Raw genomic sequence first — 17,107 nt, 5'->3', positions numbered from 1 at the left:
AACAAGGGCAATTTGACTTGTGTTCCCAAATTTGGCTGAGACCGTGAGAAACTCACACGTGTTTGGTCGGCTGAACGGATACAAGTCACATCCGATCAAACAATATTTCTTTCTGGATTAATTAGCATAGATTAGGCGACTTGCAATGTTAAATTGTTGTTGGCCAACAAATATATTATCTTTTTATTGACGTGGTTATATTGAAAAATATGTTTTATTGATATGATTACATTGAGAGACGTGTTTTGTTGATGTAGCCGTATTGAGATGTGTGTGTTTTGATGTAATTTTGTTGGGGACAATGTTGTTGACCTCCATGTTGGATGAGAATCGATAATATATAAAAATTTATATTTTGCTGATATGAATATATTGAAATATGTGTTTTGTTGATATAGTTGTATTAGGAGACGTGATTGGCTTGACTTTTTATGTAATAGAGATGGGACCGGATCAACATTTTTATTGGCCGAGTAAATTGGGCACCGTTGCCCTTACATTGTTGATAATTATTGATAAGCAAAGTAATCATCAATGATTGTTACCTTGCCGGCCCTTCTAAATAAAAGGTTTAGTGGGCTAATCAAAATCTTAATTGGGATTTTTAAAACATTTTTATATGTAAAAGATTGCTAGGCGTCACATACTTGGCCATATAAGACACCTCAATCATTCATATACCTATACGTGACAACTAAGTTAAACTTGGAACAAACGGCCTAACATTTAACTTTATCGTGAAGAGTAAGAAAGTTTAGATGCATAATTAGGTCTTAATCATTCTTTGCTAGATGCAACGTTAGAAGCAAAACCATGGTCAAAAGCACATACCAAGTGTTGAAAAGACATGACGAATCTTTGAATGTGATCAAAGTGACAATAAAAATAGCACTCATTGGGCTCGCAGACCAGTATTCTGCTTAAGCCCAGTCAATAAAAATAGGCCTGAGCAAATTAGGCCGGCTCATATTGGATTCTTGATAGCTGGGTTTATAATAATGGATTAAGCCCAGTCAACACACAGGGAGGCCTGATTCAGATTCAGTACTCATTGGAATAAGCCCGTTCAATCCAAGGAGGCCCGCTTGACCCAGTAACATTGGCTCAGCTCTCAGGCTCACCCGCCAAGACAGACAGGTTGGGGCTTGAAACTTAAAAGAGTCGCAGAATTTAAATGTTCAACAGGTTAAATTGATTATTAATCAGAAGAAACAAAATCGGGGTAGATGAGGAGAGTTAGAAGTGGCAACTGTCTCCGAAAAGACCTTGTCCTTGATCATACTGACACTTCGGGCAAATACTGCACACCATCATTCACTCCCAGACCCCGAATTATGGGACGTTTATAGTTTGTCTGGTTTAGGACCCTTCTTTCTTGATCATACACAAGAACACGACTTTCGACTCTTTCCATGGCATGATATTCTGCTACCAAACCCCTATTTCTCTTGCCAACAAAACAAAACAGAACCCCTTTTTTCTAAAATCATTAAAAAAAAATACAATATTTAAAGAAAAATATTTACAAATGGTGGGATTTTGACTAAAAATGTATAATACAGAGTGTATAATACAATTCAATGATTTAATACGACTTTGGTGGCAGGCATTCCACGTGTGGCTAGAAAATATAGCCGCGTTATTGTGAATGGAAGACACACCACAAGGCTTCACCAGAAAAACCAGCAGAGACACACCATGACAGTTGCTTACTTGTGCATCTATAGATAGAAACCATCAAATTTAATCCCACTTTTTAAGCGCCAAAGCCTCTCCACCACCACTTCTCATCTTTTCCTCTTCCTCTCTTGATCTCACTAGCCATCTAAAGTAAACAGATCAAAGAACACAATAGAAAAGGGGAAAAAAAAAAACAATCGTAGTATACTAAAAAGGAAAACCATAGAGGTTCACTGGTGTGTGTGATGAAGACAAAGGTTCAGATTCCAGTATTTATCACTAGTACAGTACTCATTTTCCTCACCAGTGCTTCACGGGTCTCTTTCTACAGCAATGCAGGACTTTCAGACATACAAGCATCATACATCAAGCAAAGGCAGCTATTCTATTACAGAGATAAACATGGTTCTAGAGGTGAGTTTGTGAGCATACCTGCTTCTCTCACATTTGATAATCCAAGACTCAGAAGTGCATATATTGCCCTTCGAGCATGGAAACAAGCCATAATCTCTGATCCTCTGAACATTACCTCCAATTGGATTGGATCCAGGGTATGCAATTACACGGGTGTCTTTTGCGCCCCAGCTCCAGACAACAAATCAATCGAAACAGTAGCTAGCATTGATCTTAATCATGGTGACATTGCTGGGTACCTCCCAGAAGAGTTAGGCGGCCTTACAGATATTGCATTGTTTCACGTCAACTCAAATCGTTTCTGTGGCACCCTTCCCCAAAAATTTAAGTATCTAAAGCTTCTCTTCGAACTTGATCTGAGCAACAATAGATTTGCGAGCAAGTTTCCTTATGTTGTCCTTGGTCTGCCAAACCTCAAGTACCTTGATCTTCGGTTCAATGAGTTTGAAGGTAAAGTCCCCAGAGTTCTCTTTGATAAAGATCTCGATGCAATATTTATAAACCACAACAGATTTGCTTTCCAGTTACCTGATAATGTTGGAAACTCGCCAGTTTCTGTTATGGTTCTCGCGCACAACAGCTTTCATGGGTGTGTTCCAGCAAGTTTAGGAAATATGGCAAAAACTCTGAATGAATTGGTTCTCATCAACAGTGGTTTGAGCTCATGCTTACCAAAAGAGATTGGGTTGCTAAAGAATGTGACAGTATTTGACATCAGCTATAACAGGCTAGTGGGAGAGTTACCAGACACAATTGGACAAATGGTGAACTTGGAGCAGCTAAATGTGGCTCACAACATGCTAACGGGAACTATACCTGAGAGCATCTGTTCACTTCCAAATCTCAAGAACTTCAGCTTTGCTTACAATTTCTTCACTGGTGAGTCACCTACGTGTTTGGATTTGGATAATTTTGATGAAAGCAGGAACTGTTTGAGTGGAAGGCTGAAGCAGAGATCCACATTGCAGTGTAAAATGTTTCTTTCCTGCAAAATACAGTGTAGTGCAATCCAGTGCCATCACTCAGGCCGTCCCCTGCCTCCACCTCAACCCGTTTATCCACCACCCCAATCACCACCTTCACCACCTTCCCCTCCATCAGTATCACCACCGCCACCACCATCTCTGTCGCCACCACCGTCACCACCTCCTCCATTGTCACCATCACCACCACTGCCGCTACCACCATCACCTTCACCACCTCCTCCATCCCCGTCACCACCATCACCATCCCCTTCACCACCTCCTCCATCACCATCACCACCCCCTTCTCCATCACTGTCACCACCGCCACCTTCGCCACCACCTCCATCACCACCATTTCTGCCACCTTCACCGCCACCTCCATCATCACTGCCACCACCTTGCACACACTTACCACCACCACCCCCCTCACCAAATCCTTACTATAATTCACCACCACCTCCCCCTCCACCACCACCTGCTAATAACTATCAATCACCACCACCATCGATTTATGCCCCACCACCCCCACCTCCATGTACAGACCCTCCTCCACCTCCACCATGTGAGCAGCAATCACCACCCCCACCCCCACTTAATCAATACATGCCACCTGCTTCACCTTCACCTACAGTTCCACCAGCTCCATTCTACAATGGTCCATTGTCGCCAATTATAAGGGCACCATATCCTTCTCCACCGCCACCCCCACCACCATTTAATTGATGCACTTTGATCCTTCCCTACCAATAACCACATTAACATCAGAAGGCTCATACATTCTCACCATGTCCTCCAGAATCACCTATTTGCATATTTCATGACCGACACACATAAGAAACTAGAGTAAGAAGCAAGGATGTGATCAATAAATCACATAGGGATTGCATGAGTCAACTCAATTAGAGGAAAGGGGTGGGAGAGACAGATAGAGAAGTGAGGCAAGGGGCGGATGGGATAAGTTTTCAATAGTTGAATTCTCACGCATGCCTTTTTAGTCGCTAATAAGACCGAGGTAGTAATTAGAAGAGAGCAGGCTTTAGGGAATGTAATTAGAGAGATGAGTTTTGTATTAGTTATGATACTGCTGCTGTGATGAAGAGCAGAGCTAAAAGATGAGAACAGTTTCTGCTGCTCTGTTGTGCCTCAACTTCTAAACCCAACATTATATTTCCATATCAAAGCAGAACTTGTTTCTTCACTTATTACAATTTATAAGAACGTAATTTTCCAGATACGCTTCTTCATGCTACCAATCTCTTTGGTCCAAGTACGAATACCAGTTATATGACTTCTTCTTGATATCTGTTACAAGAAATTTCAGTTCTTTGAACTTTGTGAGGTTGGAACTCAAGTCTCCAAATCAATTTGACAGCAACATTTTTTATATTTCACAATGACCAATATCAGAGATAACTATTAGGACAGTAAGGTCTAGCCCGAGTAACAATGCATGCAATCATGTGCATCTATGAACGCGCATCAATAGCTCTATATTCATCATCATCCTCCGAGCCTTTATCCCAAAAATTTGGAGTCGGCTACAGGATTCTATGAGAAAGTAAAAGGAAAAAAAAAAGGAAAAAGAAAGATGAAAGACTACAGCACTAGAGAGGATTAATCAAGTGTTACCTTCGATTCATGGCCCTTCATTTTTCCTGCACTTTTACAATAGCGTAAATCCTCAATTATACATTATCCTGCTACAAATTCGTATGAAAAACGTCGAATTAATACCCGAAATAACAGAACTATAATCAGGAAAATATAAATTATAGAATACACAGGCCTTTTACCAAGAACCACATGAAATCACTTCAATTCTCCGCAAAACGTAGACTCTCTTCGGTGGAACGGAGATTCTATGAAGATACATAGCAGGATTAAAGCTCCAACAGCAAATAAGAGTGAAAAAAAGACACAGAATTAAAAGCGGGAGACAGTAAGGAAAGAGTTGCGAGAAACTAGAGATAATGAAACAAGCAAAGAAGCTTGAATTAGCTTACTGCTAAGTGCCTTGCAAGCGCTGATACTAGAGAACGACTGATTGGAGAAGTGGGGGTATCGCCGTCTCGGGGTTTCTTTGACTGCCAGTCTAAAATTACGACCGTACCACCAAACATTCGACCGTACAAAGCTAGGATTCGGCTGGACTTGGGAAACTTTGGTTGGGCTCGAATGCTCTTTCGAGTTTCGACTCAGGTAAAGCCAACCCAATCAATTATAACTAGCCCAAAACATGGGACCAGGCTGGGAAAGACCATTGGGTCGGGTTCCAACTTCCCACACTCTTTCGACTCGGCTCTACCAAGTAGCAAACATGAGATCGGGCTTGGTAAGTATTGGGCTGGACTTGTGAGTGATTGGGTTGGGTTCAAATACTCCTTCGACTAGAATTACTAAACCGGTAAGGTAAACCTAACCAATTGAACTAATTTGTTAACAAAATTCTCCTTTTATGATAAATCATATTTTTCTTAGTAAATCCTAATAATAATAAAGTTTCCTTATGCGTTGACTAGCATTGAAATTTTCATTTCTAATTATTCATCAAAATTATATTTTGCTTATTAAATCTTAATAGTAATGAAACTTCCTTATGCGTTGAAAACCATTTAAATTTAAATTTTCATTTCTAATTATTCATCAAAAGAAAATTTTCTTTTTCCTTTTAGCAAAAGAGAAATAATCAAGAAACATACAAAATAATTTAAAAAAAATACTAAGTTTGAGTTTTCAATATTTTTTTAAAAAAGTTGTGGAAAGATGCTTATCCCAAAAGTTTGTTTTTGGTTTGAACTCAAAAAGAGAGATAAGATGCCATTAGCCCGTTACATCATGCCACAACGAGCGGCATATATTTTTCATTCCATGATGGCCTCTTCTTATAATATTATAATAACCCAATGTAACAAGCCAATTTCTGTCACAGTACATATTCCAAGAGACAAGTCAACTCTCTGCCAAAATATAAACCCAATCAAACAAGCCACATTTATTTCACAGTCCATACTCAATACAACGATGGACGCTCAAATACACCTCCAAGACCCACACAGGGAAGCCATTGAAGGCTTTTCCGAGACCAACAATAACAAACCCATGTCCAGATTTCATTCAAACAACGTACTTCAAGGTTTGAAGAACAACTTGGCCTTCCGATCCAAATGGGGCGAATTGAATGGTGCGATGGGGGATTTGGGAACTTATATACCAATAGTGATTGCCCTAACACTAGTGGCAGACCTTAATCTAGGCACAACACTGATATTCACTGGTGTGTACAATTTTGTCACTGGTGTCATATACGGTGTTCCAATGCCAGTCCAACCAATGAAATCGATTGCTGCTGCGGCTATCTCAAGTGGGTCGGATTTCGGTGTCCCGGAAATAATGGCTGCCGGAGTTTTGACCGGAGGAATCTTGTTTGTTCTGGGTGTGACAGGGTTGATGCAATTCGTGTATAAGTTAATTCCTCTCTGTGTTGTTAGGGGGATTCAGCTCTCACAAGGCTTGTCATTTGCATTGACTGCTGTGAAATACATCAGAGATATTCAGGATTTCTCTAAAAAGTCAAAACCTAAAGGTGAAAGGCACTGGTTGGGATTGGATGGGTTGCTTCTGGCACTTGTGTGTGCTTGCTTTATTATAATCATCAATGGTGCAGGGGAGGACGGAAGTAATGGAAGAGAGACTGATAGGGAAATGGGTATTGAAGAAAGGCCAAGGAGTAAGGGTTCAAAATTGAGGGAGATTGTGTATTCACTTCCTTCTGCACTCATGGTGTTTCTGTTGGGTGTAGTGTTGGCTTTCATAAGAAAGCCTGATTTAGTGAAAGGCTTCAAGTTTGGTCCATCTCCTATAAAAATTGTGGAGATGACAAAACATTCATGGAAGAAAGGGTTTATTAAAGGGACAATTCCTCAACTTCCATTATCCATATTGAATTCAGTGATTGCGGTTTGTAAATTGTCATCAGATCTTTTTCCAGGCAAAGACTTCTCGGCCTCATCGGTGTCGGTTACCGTAGGCCTAATGAACTTGGTGGGATGTTGGTTTGGTGCCATGCCTTGTTGCCATGGTGCAGGTGGTCTTGCTGGGCAGTACAAGTTTGGAGGGAGAAGTGGTGGGTGTGTTGCCATTCTTGGTGTAGTGAAATTGGTCTTGGGTTTGGTTTTGGGGACTTCATTGGTGATGGTGCTGAACCAGTTTCCTGTTGGGGTGTTGGGGGTGCTACTATTATTTGCTGGGGTTGAGCTAGCCATGGCTGCAAGGGACATGAACACAAAGGAGGATGTCTTTGTGATGCTCCTATGCACTGCTGTTTCACTTGTGGGTTCAAGTGCAGCACTTGGGTTTCTGTGTGGAATTGTTGTGTATGTTGTGCTCAGGCTGAGAAACTTGGGCAAATCTACTATTTAGATTGGTTAAACTCTGTTTTTTGCTGTTAAGCCCCCAAACTAGATGAGGAGGGGAGACTCCAACCGCCCTTGGGCATTACTTGCATGCCGTTTGTTCCCATGCCGTTCATGTCCATGGAAATAAAATCATCAACAATCTTTAACTACATCACAAGCAGAAGCAGTCATGGTTTATTTTTTATTTTTTATGTCTGCATATAATAGAAACAAATACAATAATCCGGGTAGTAAGGAGTACAGAGAGGTTGTTTATGTACCTTGCACAGCCTTGCTCACTGAGGAACAAAGACAAGAAGCTGATATTCGTCTCGGAGAAATTCGAGGGTCGCCACTTGGTTAACAACAGTTAACAGGATTCAACATCCTTCGATAATCAAAAGCAGCAAGGAAACAAAACGATATAAGCAAAACAAAGCAAACCCTACAACTCATATCTCCACTGTTAGATCCCACTGCCGCCTCTCAACCAAAGATGAGGAGAACACGCACAAACAGAGACCATGACTTCCACTTCAGCTAAACGGCTAACAGCCTAACAAATTAGTCAAATTGACCGGGCTTTCGCAGACTGGCCTTGTCTGTTGTTTTTTTTAAAATTAATTGGCCCCAGTTTCCAGACGTTTCAACAAAACGATGCACTAAAATTTTACAGGCAATAATCAAGCATTCTTCGCACCACATATAAAAAAAGCTAGAAGAAAAATGGCTCAATGGTTTGAGAAGGAAATCTAAGCCTATGCGGGATCTCCATGAATATAAGATGATCACATACAGAATGTTTCCTTTCTAGAAATAAAGCACTCCGGCTGGTACATAACTACATTTCTAGAGGTGGTCTCAACAATGTCCACATATATTGAAATATCAATACTAACCCGTGTTGTATTATTTTAAGGGAAATTGAAGAGGGGAAAAAAAATCTGTACAAGGATTGGCAGCCTAAATTCCTATGCATTCCTGACCTGCAAGATCAGTACACCGAGTAAATCTACTACGAGGACCAAAATAACCAGTAAGTAGAGAGAACCCATGGAGCCACATGACAATGATAAATCGAGTGGCAGGGGCAAAAAGATTCTTCTCTTTTTCTGATGTGACACCATTCTGTTAAAAACCATCTGGAACAACATGGATTGGAACAAAAGGTGACCAATAACGACAAGAAACAACTTGCTCATTCCAGCCAAACACATGCCAATTCCGCCAGCAAATCCCTGGACTATAGAGAATGGCAAGCTGAAGGTGTTGACAACATTAGTTTTATTTTCGTCTCCCTTTTCACTTAGTCACTCCATCCATCGCCATTTAAGTTTTCAAAAGAAGCTTTGATTGCATCAGCGGTCATAAGAGCAACAACAGCCTTCTGAATTGCCATATCTGCTCCGTAATGCAATCTCTGAGCCTTTTCTCTCTTGAGTTTAGCCATATTACGCGCATGCTGCGCTGCACCAGATGCATCACGCAGCCTGAATTCATCAAGCTCAGAACCATCCAACTGTTCAAGTCCCTGCCTCAGAGGAAAGTCAGGGTGGTAATGTCGTTGTGTTGGCCAATGAGAGAACCCCAAATTCAAAGGACGAACTCCATTTCTCTTGCCCGTAACTCTCGGACTATATGAAGCCTCGATCTGCGAGTCCTTAGGAGACTCATACATTCTGAATTTCCTTGACTTACTCTTTTTAAGTTTTGGGTAGTGAAACTTATCAATCCCATCACTTCCCATTGAAAAGTATCCCATACTATTTGGATCCCCTGGTGAGAATACCCTTGGGGACGTCTGAGGCAAGGGAGAATCATCCAAAGATTCATAGTTGAGGCCGGCGTACAGAAATTTGTTGTCCCCAAGATAAAAACCATTTAATCTTCGTCCTAAGACCCAAAAAAAAAGAGATTGATATTAGAGAAAAGGTCCGCCAACACAATGAATCAAATAAAGTATGTTTCACATATTGGTGAGGACCTACCATAAGAATGCAAACCATCATGATCTACGATGGTATTACTTTGCGCAGCAAGAGAAATTTTCCTCTGTGTCCTTTGTTTTGAACCCTTATTTGGGACTTCCAAGCCCCGTGGTTTCAAGCAGAAAGCAAACATAGACGGCTTCTCAACAGCAATAACTTTGTCCATGCACCCATTTGCGAGTGTTGTATTGCCTTTGGATGTTGCTAGCTCCCACTCTCTCACTTGGTCTTGATATCTTTCCCATAGTGGCGACTGAACAAACTCAGCACAATTGAGCAATTGTATCAGGATTAACATGATATTTAAGACAAAAATGAACAACAAAAAAAAACCTGCAAAATTAACACTAAATATAAGTTCTATTTTCTAAACCAGCAAAAACAAATAAGACAGCTCTACAATCTATGGAACCATGAGATAAATTTTAGTTAACAACAGAGGTTGCATGAGATGGTACAAGCCGGAAAGGAAAGCCTCTACAGCCATGCACAGATCAGACAGAATGCAGAGTAGCAGACAACATTTCAGCAGAAAGAAAGACATTGTTTCTGAACATTCTGAATCCAAGCACCAGTAACCAATCTGAACTGGGAAGTACAATTTGCCAGTCCCATTTGCTGTGCAAACTTAAAAATGCCCGGATCTGTGTTTGATATGAAATAAAGTGAAGACCCAAGAAAAATCATCTCTACAAAGGAGTTCTTTTTTTTTTTGATAAGTACAAACAAGTTCTATAATACTGTTTCGAGATCCTAATCAAAGGTTCCACGGAAATCTCTACTGTTCCTCCCTCCAAAAAAAGATGCCTCAAACAAGGAAGCAAATTGATCAAATATGAACATTGTTGAAAAGATTACCACTCAGTAAAGAAAAGATTACCACTACGTTGAAATTCGACCTCCAAAGCAGATGCACCCCAAGCGACCAAAATAACTTTAAGAAATCTTATGAACACATTAATGAATATTGAAGACACTTTAGTGAACTAAACAATATCAAAATGCCAATCAATCCTAATTAATTCTTAGGCACCAAAGACGTGATTAGATACCTAAATGAAATTAAAATCATGAAAAGTTATTAAAGAAATTCAGGAGTTACCTGAAGATGGCGGATTAAAGGCATTCCTTTCCTCTGCCTCTTCTGCCGCCAATGCTCATGAATGCTTTTGATTGCTCCCATGGGCCCAACTCCAGCCATAAGACCTTCTACTTCATCGGATGAGAAGTGATCACACTGCTCCACATACGCAGCCTTCTCAAACATGTCCATTATCTTCTCAAACATTTCCTCAGAAATCTTCCACAAGCCACTGCTTTCAGTTACTGAAGAACTTCGATATTTAAATATCCACTGCTCATCATCACTATCCATGTCATATAAGACACGTGACCGATTCAAAGCCATCTCAATATCTGTTTCAACCTGCCGATAATACTTAGAACTTCGAAAAAAGGTGACTTCTGTTCCATTTTCGTCATGTTCTTCTATCAAGCGAACACCAGGTATAGGAATATTTTTTACTGAAGCAGCACGAATGTTCCTATTATAGCATTCTTCATGCATCTCTTTGAAACGACTCCATTGGCTCCTATCAGGGAACTCCAGAATCCAATCCTTTCCACCTTTCCACATCATAGCATGTGTGAATCGGTTTGTGGAACCAGGCTGCAGAAATTGATGTGCCTTGTATGAATACTTTGTAGCCCCTGAAACTTTTATTGCAAGCTTCCATTCACTACGATCGAAAAGCTCCAGTACCACCTGTGCCCCACATTCTCTGCACCCTCGATCTCCAAGGGTGATTAACACATTTGCTTCACAAGATAACTCCAAATTCCTTTGCAATACTCTAACACCATCTGATGACCTCTTTTCACTAGCCTTTCTAATTCGTTTGTGAGGAAGACCTTTCTGGGAAAGGCTTTTATCCTTTGATCCATATTCAAAACTTCCAAAAGGCAGTGTGTACGAAACCCGAGTTCGTGGCTTCTTCGGTCCATTCCCAAAATTACCATGGAAAAGATCAGCCTTTCCATCTGACTGTCCGTGTGCAAGGTACCCAAATGAAGAACTACTTTGGTGCCGATGCCAGTTACTTCTGGGAGCAGTCGGGTTTGGGCTGGAGATAACACTACCATTCATATGCCACGGTAAATCACTGGACTGTTGAGCACAACCGGTTTCCTGCTCAACATGCTTTTCAAACTGAGTACGTGAGGGAATTTCAACCGTGATATCCTTCAGAAGGGAATGAGATCCATTATCCAACTTATTTCTATCAACTAATGGACTTGATGACAAATCATAATGTTCCTTCACTGAGCTGTTGCTTTGATACTTCTCTAAATGGATAGAATCATAGCCAACTTTCTCAGGATTGTCGGAGCTCACAGAACCAGCAAAATTTGGACCATCATTCTGATTGTACTCTGAAGACAACTTTATTTGACTGGAAGCAGAGAGATCAGCAACATTCAAAACTGAATTTGTACCAGACAAGCATCCACTACAAACATGCTCAATTAATGGAGCCCTCAACATATATTCAAGAGGACTCTCTAAACATTTGTTGAAGCAGTCCTCCAAAGTAGAGCCATCATCTGAATCATGGTCCCGAAAGCTGATATGAGTCATGCTTTGTTCCATAATCAGCTTTAAATGCAAACTAAGAAAGAAAGTCGGTGCAGCAGTGAAACAAAGTGCAAATGCAGGAAAGAAACTATTCTTCTTGTCCAAATCAGAAAAGTGGCTGGCATCCCCAGAGGCGGATTCTCGAGAGATACCAATTAGTTTCATAGCAATCCTTGACCTCCTCCTCAATCCCTGGTCAATGACAAAGATACCAGTTATTAAGCATAATGAAGCAAAGCAAAAAACACACATTACATTACCAGAAGCACAAAACCCAACCATGAAGCATATCTACTAATCAAATTGGGTAATTATTAATACGCAAAATACGTAAAATAGAAAAAGGATAGTATAAAAAGTTGAAACCAAGATGATTGAAAATCTAACTCCATTTCAATCCTAGGAAAAACTATAAGCTACATGAAAACCACGCATCAAGTTCAAAAGGATCCATACATAAAGTCAATAGGTATACCTCAAATAATGCAGAATTCTTGCAAGTAGAACAACTGAGTAATTGATTTCCATCTTGTAGTGCCTTAATGTTATCATAAGTGCACTCTGACAAAGGAAGCTGCCTAGTGAGCAAGCAATGCCTTTTAAGCTCACGGTCAAGAAACGCCCACTTTGATTTCTTCACTTCAGAGAATTTGTAAAATGCAAATACAAGATGCTTTCTAAGGCGCTGAATGCAAGAAAATTTGAACCTGACAGAAGTTACAGGTAACTGCAGATAAGCATACTTTCCCGACTCATCAGGTTGATGAAACATAGTTAAGAGCTGGAAAACAAATGCAACAGCCTGCCCCAAACAACCTTCAAACAAGAGAAACCTCAACCCGACCACATTATCAACAACAACAATCTCCAAGTGAACCCTTGGCCATGTAGCCATTACTGTACCATACTGTAGCAGTAACATAGCACGAAACAACCAAGCATTCTCTGCCCCAAATGAGTGGTTCAGGACTGAAAGCACAGGGAAATCAAACTCAAACCTCAACTGTGCGGATTCTATCGATGGAATGGTTAACTTAAAAGATAATACATTCTCGATGGGTGACAAAGCATCATCAGGATCCAACCTTTGGATAGATATATCATTTTCAAAAGCCTTGAACTCATCAACAGTGGCAAGAGCAGAAACAGATTCAAATGCTCCAGAAACACTATTTGCTGAAGAAGCATGGCACGGCACATTGTTCGTTTTGCGAAACCGCCTTCTAAAGTAAACAATGGTAAATTTGTTGTCTCTGGAGAAACATGAGGTATCTGAGGTATTCCCTAACCTGTCTAGCAATGAAGATCCATTAGATAAACCAATTTTGTGCCCATTCAAGGTGCCTCCATCATCACATGTACCCACAGCTTCATCAGCCACAGATGTTGAAGATAGATCACCAGTTGTCTTCTGTTTCTTCAAGGCATAAAAAGGTGAAGATTTGACCCGACGAGAAGATCGAGCCAACCAGGAGATTATGGGCTCCGTATCCATACAGCCACCAATATAATCATCATCTTCAGCAGCCAAATCTTTCTTTTCTTTATCTTTGCTGGGCTTCAACCGTAACTTCCCATCATCAGGATGCTCACCTTCTAAAGCAGATCTTTTCCACTCCTCCATGGAAGGAACTTCACCGGGAAGCAACAAAAGTTTAAATCTCTCATTTTGAAGGCTAATCCACTCCTCGTCACGATCATCGTATTTAACATGATGAAGCTTTCTTTCTTCATCATAATCATTCACAAGACCATAATACCAACTCTGGTCCAGGGGCCAAAATACCTTGATTTTCCGTTTCAATACCCAATGTGCATCCATTTCCCGAGAGAAAATTTCATAATAATGGCGCCTCTTCCTTGAGTGACCATTCTCTTTTTCCTGCTTCCTCGGTCTCAACATCCTGCCAGTAGTATCAATAGATGCAGACTCAGAACCAGAAAAATACTTGGCTCCACGCGTAACAAAATCCTGACGAGAAGATAACAAAAATGATAATCCATTAGCTGGTGGAGAAACAGACACTCTGCTGTTAGAAGAAAACCCAGTACAACTTGGATCGAACCGCGACGAAAGCATCCTTGCTGCATTCTCTTCAAGGTTCTCCTCATCATCATCTTGCAACTCATTAGTACAAGTCCCAACAATAGGCTCAGCCTCCTTTGTGGCACTTTTAGTATGCAGGTCCAGAACCTCCCTTTTCCTACGGCTCTTCCTTGATTTCTTCAATGATAAATCACCATTGTTTATTAATGAATGATCCAGCCGTCCATGTTCCTTCTTCAAATGCTGAGCTGAACTTGATTCACTATTTCTATCTTCCTTAAAATCATCAAAATCCTCAATCTTATTAACCTTTGAGGATTCAACAGCATAGCCTAAATCATCACCATTAATCTTTTCTGCATGACTGGAGAAATCATCCTCACTAACCTTCTCTGTATGACCAACAAGGTCCAATTTATTACTGGACTGCCCAAATAGTTTCAATGGTTGACCACTGCTCTCAAATTTGCTTCGCCCCACAAAGTCGCGTTTACGCTTTGGGATTCTAGCAATCGTATCATCCAAACTAAATGGGATCCTGCTAATATCACTACCATTTTTTAGTTTCTTAGTTGACCCCAAGTTCGGGTTCTTGGACTCGCGTTGCCCCAAACTCACACTACCATTGTACACTTCATCCAAACTCTTGCTGCCATTACTCTTCTTCCTCTTGTTGCTCTTCCCGCCATCACTGCCATGATGTACAATGCCCTTTCGTTTGGCACTCTTGTTCTCAGCATCCTTTGTGTCCTTAGATTTGTACAGGCTCTTAAGATCCAATGATCTTGATTTCTTAGGAATTTCCGCACCATGAGAGCTTCCTATTATATTTTCCATTAACAACTAATCAATGTCTCAATCCAAGTATGAAAAAGTGAAAACCCCCAAATTTCACATTCCATTATACATTTCAGATCTGCAACAACAACACACCAAAAGTCACGAAAAATCCCTCAGAATATCAACACAAAATTCATAAACTCAACGATCAAGCCACATTCGTCTATGATGATAGAAATTAAACACGTTAATTGCACAAATCAGCACAAATTCGCAAAAAAACACATTTATACCTGGATCGACATTTCAATAAAAACCAATTACTTCAACAAAAACGTAGTGACGCGAACTTGAAACATCTGCAGGGACCTGCATCTGTATATTTTGAATCGAAGCCCTAATAGATTGATCAAATATTGCCACCAATTCTTTGAGAATTTTGGAATTTCAACTCAAACCGTGAGAGACGGGGGAGTGGAGCTGGGGTTCTTTTGGTTTTCATGAGCATAGGGTTTAGATCGGAAATAAGGAAAAAAATTAAGTCATTAAAATTTAAAAATCAAGCGAAAATTAGAGCTTCGTGGTGATTCTGCTACGTTGCACGACAACAATCGTTAGATTCCGAATTTGTCTTCTTCGGCTGTTCTGAGCCCTAGGATAAATAAATATGGATCAGTATTTTCGGTGTAGACGAATGAAAATAAACGGTCACCATTCCGTTAACCCACACGTGGAGGGCTGAGATGTCAATTGAATTACAGAGTTGCGTTGTAGTTCAAGAAATTCCATATCGCGAAAACGTTAAAAAAAAGTGCATAAAATGACTTTTCCAATTTTTCCAACGAACATTTGCCCCTGTAGAATTATAAAATATCTAAATTGCCATCACAGTATGACACTGCTGAGGTGCCAGATGTCGTTGAACAAGTTAAGTGACCACTCTCCAGAGTACGTATTACACAGAAACTCGCTTTTCGAGGACGCCGCATGGATTTGAAAGATCTGAATGCCACTTGGTAAGGTCCAAGTAGCGCGTGCACAATGAGTAGTACCTATGCCAGTGTAGGAGAGTCTAGCACGTAGAGAGTGACGTGGTTAATGAAAAGGCGATTAGACAAATGAAATTTCACATATTTAAGTTAAAACTCCTTCTCGTATAAATTTACTTTTTGAACATTTGATATTAGTTTAAGTTCGGATCGTCAAACTCAGGCGCATATAAATTTTTCACTTTACGAAGAGATGAGTTATGTCAAAACTCAAAATGTGATCACAAAAATATTATTTTTATTAGAAATTGAATACAGGACCGTACTAGTCCATATGATTGTCTTTGAAAAATTTATCATTAGAGTATCATACAAGTGATTTAAAGAGAGGATGACAATTAAAGTAACCAAATTTTACATATTTTAAAGGCTTATTATTTTTCATTATAAACATTTTTTTAATGATAATAAGACATTTCGTTACCTAAATAAAAAGTATAATAGTCATTTCAAATGCCAATTAGATTGATTCAATGTTTTAGAATACGGATCGATTGGTTAGATGATTCAATTGTTGTCTAGGTGCCTCATTAATTTGGATTAACCATGACAATCATCCATATGATTAATGAGTTTTGTTTATCCATTGGGTGAAAAAAATTATCGCATAATGTGGTGTTCTATATTGATATTTACTAATGTAATGCAATTACGCATTTTGACCTTAAAAAAATTTATCAATCTTATTGTCGTGATGAAATATAACAATAAAAAAATGTATAAGTACTCAAGGAAAAAAACCGATGGCTCTTATATATTATACATTGCGTCTTTTTTTATTTTTGTCTATTGCCAGTTTAATTTTATTTGATGAGATTAAAGTTCACATCATACTAATGTCGTTGTAATCAATTCTCAAATTTGACATACGATTTTTTTTAAGCAATTTCAATATCATGATTATGTTATTCACATATCATAATATAGTCGAGTTGGCTTATGAAAGAACATTTCGACAATAAATTTTGAAAATCGGAACGTTAGAAGGAAGCAAATAACCAAAAAAAGGTTCACGTTTTTACAAGATTGGGAATTCTGAAAATCCCAACGTTACAAATTACAAACAAAACAAATAATAAAAAGAAAAGGTTACTATCGCTTTAGGGCTCGGGACTCTGTGTCGGCCCGTTTATTTCGTTTCCCTTCCAAGTCCAA

The 17,107-nt window shown here is 39.7% G+C and overlaps 3 protein-coding genes across 3 annotated transcripts; 2 read left to right on the top strand and 1 right to left on the bottom strand.

Annotated features, from left to right (window-relative positions):
- Positions 1 to 1,315: 1,315 nt before the first annotated feature.
- LOC119997878 (leucine-rich repeat extensin-like protein 3) lies at positions 1,316 to 4,755 on the top strand. Its single transcript, XM_038845107.1, has one exon. The coding sequence runs from the start codon at positions 1,926 to 1,928 to the stop codon at positions 3,780 to 3,782; it is 1,857 nt and encodes a 618-aa protein (XP_038701035.1). The 5' UTR covers positions 1,316 to 1,925; the 3' UTR covers positions 3,783 to 4,755.
- A 1,276-nt stretch (positions 4,756 to 6,031) lies between these two features.
- LOC119996024 (molybdate transporter 1) lies at positions 6,032 to 7,631 on the top strand. Its single transcript, XM_038842521.1, has one exon. The coding sequence runs from the start codon at positions 6,081 to 6,083 to the stop codon at positions 7,476 to 7,478; it is 1,398 nt and encodes a 465-aa protein (XP_038698449.1). The 5' UTR covers positions 6,032 to 6,080; the 3' UTR covers positions 7,479 to 7,631.
- A 560-nt stretch (positions 7,632 to 8,191) lies between these two features.
- LOC119996023 lies at positions 8,192 to 15,417 on the bottom strand. The gene is made up of 5 exons (XM_038842520.1): positions 15,197 to 15,417; positions 12,552 to 15,039; positions 10,544 to 12,268; positions 9,442 to 9,694; positions 8,192 to 9,346 (listed from the first exon to the last, which is right to left on the bottom strand). Exons 2-5 carry the CDS (start codon positions 14,958 to 14,960, stop codon positions 8,760 to 8,762), a joined length of 4,974 nt encoding a protein of 1,657 aa, XP_038698448.1. The 5' UTR covers positions 14,961 to 15,039; positions 15,197 to 15,417; the 3' UTR covers positions 8,192 to 8,759.
- Positions 15,418 to 17,107: the final 1,690 nt, after the last annotated feature.

The sequence above is a fragment of the Tripterygium wilfordii genome, chromosome 4 (genome assembly GCF_013401445.1).
Source record: "Tripterygium wilfordii isolate XIE 37 chromosome 4, ASM1340144v1, whole genome shotgun sequence".
Classification (NCBI taxonomy): domain Eukaryota; kingdom Viridiplantae; phylum Streptophyta; class Magnoliopsida; order Celastrales; family Celastraceae; genus Tripterygium; species Tripterygium wilfordii.
The sequence above is the reverse complement of the archived record's forward strand: the minus strand, read 5'-3'. Positions and strand labels throughout refer to the sequence as shown.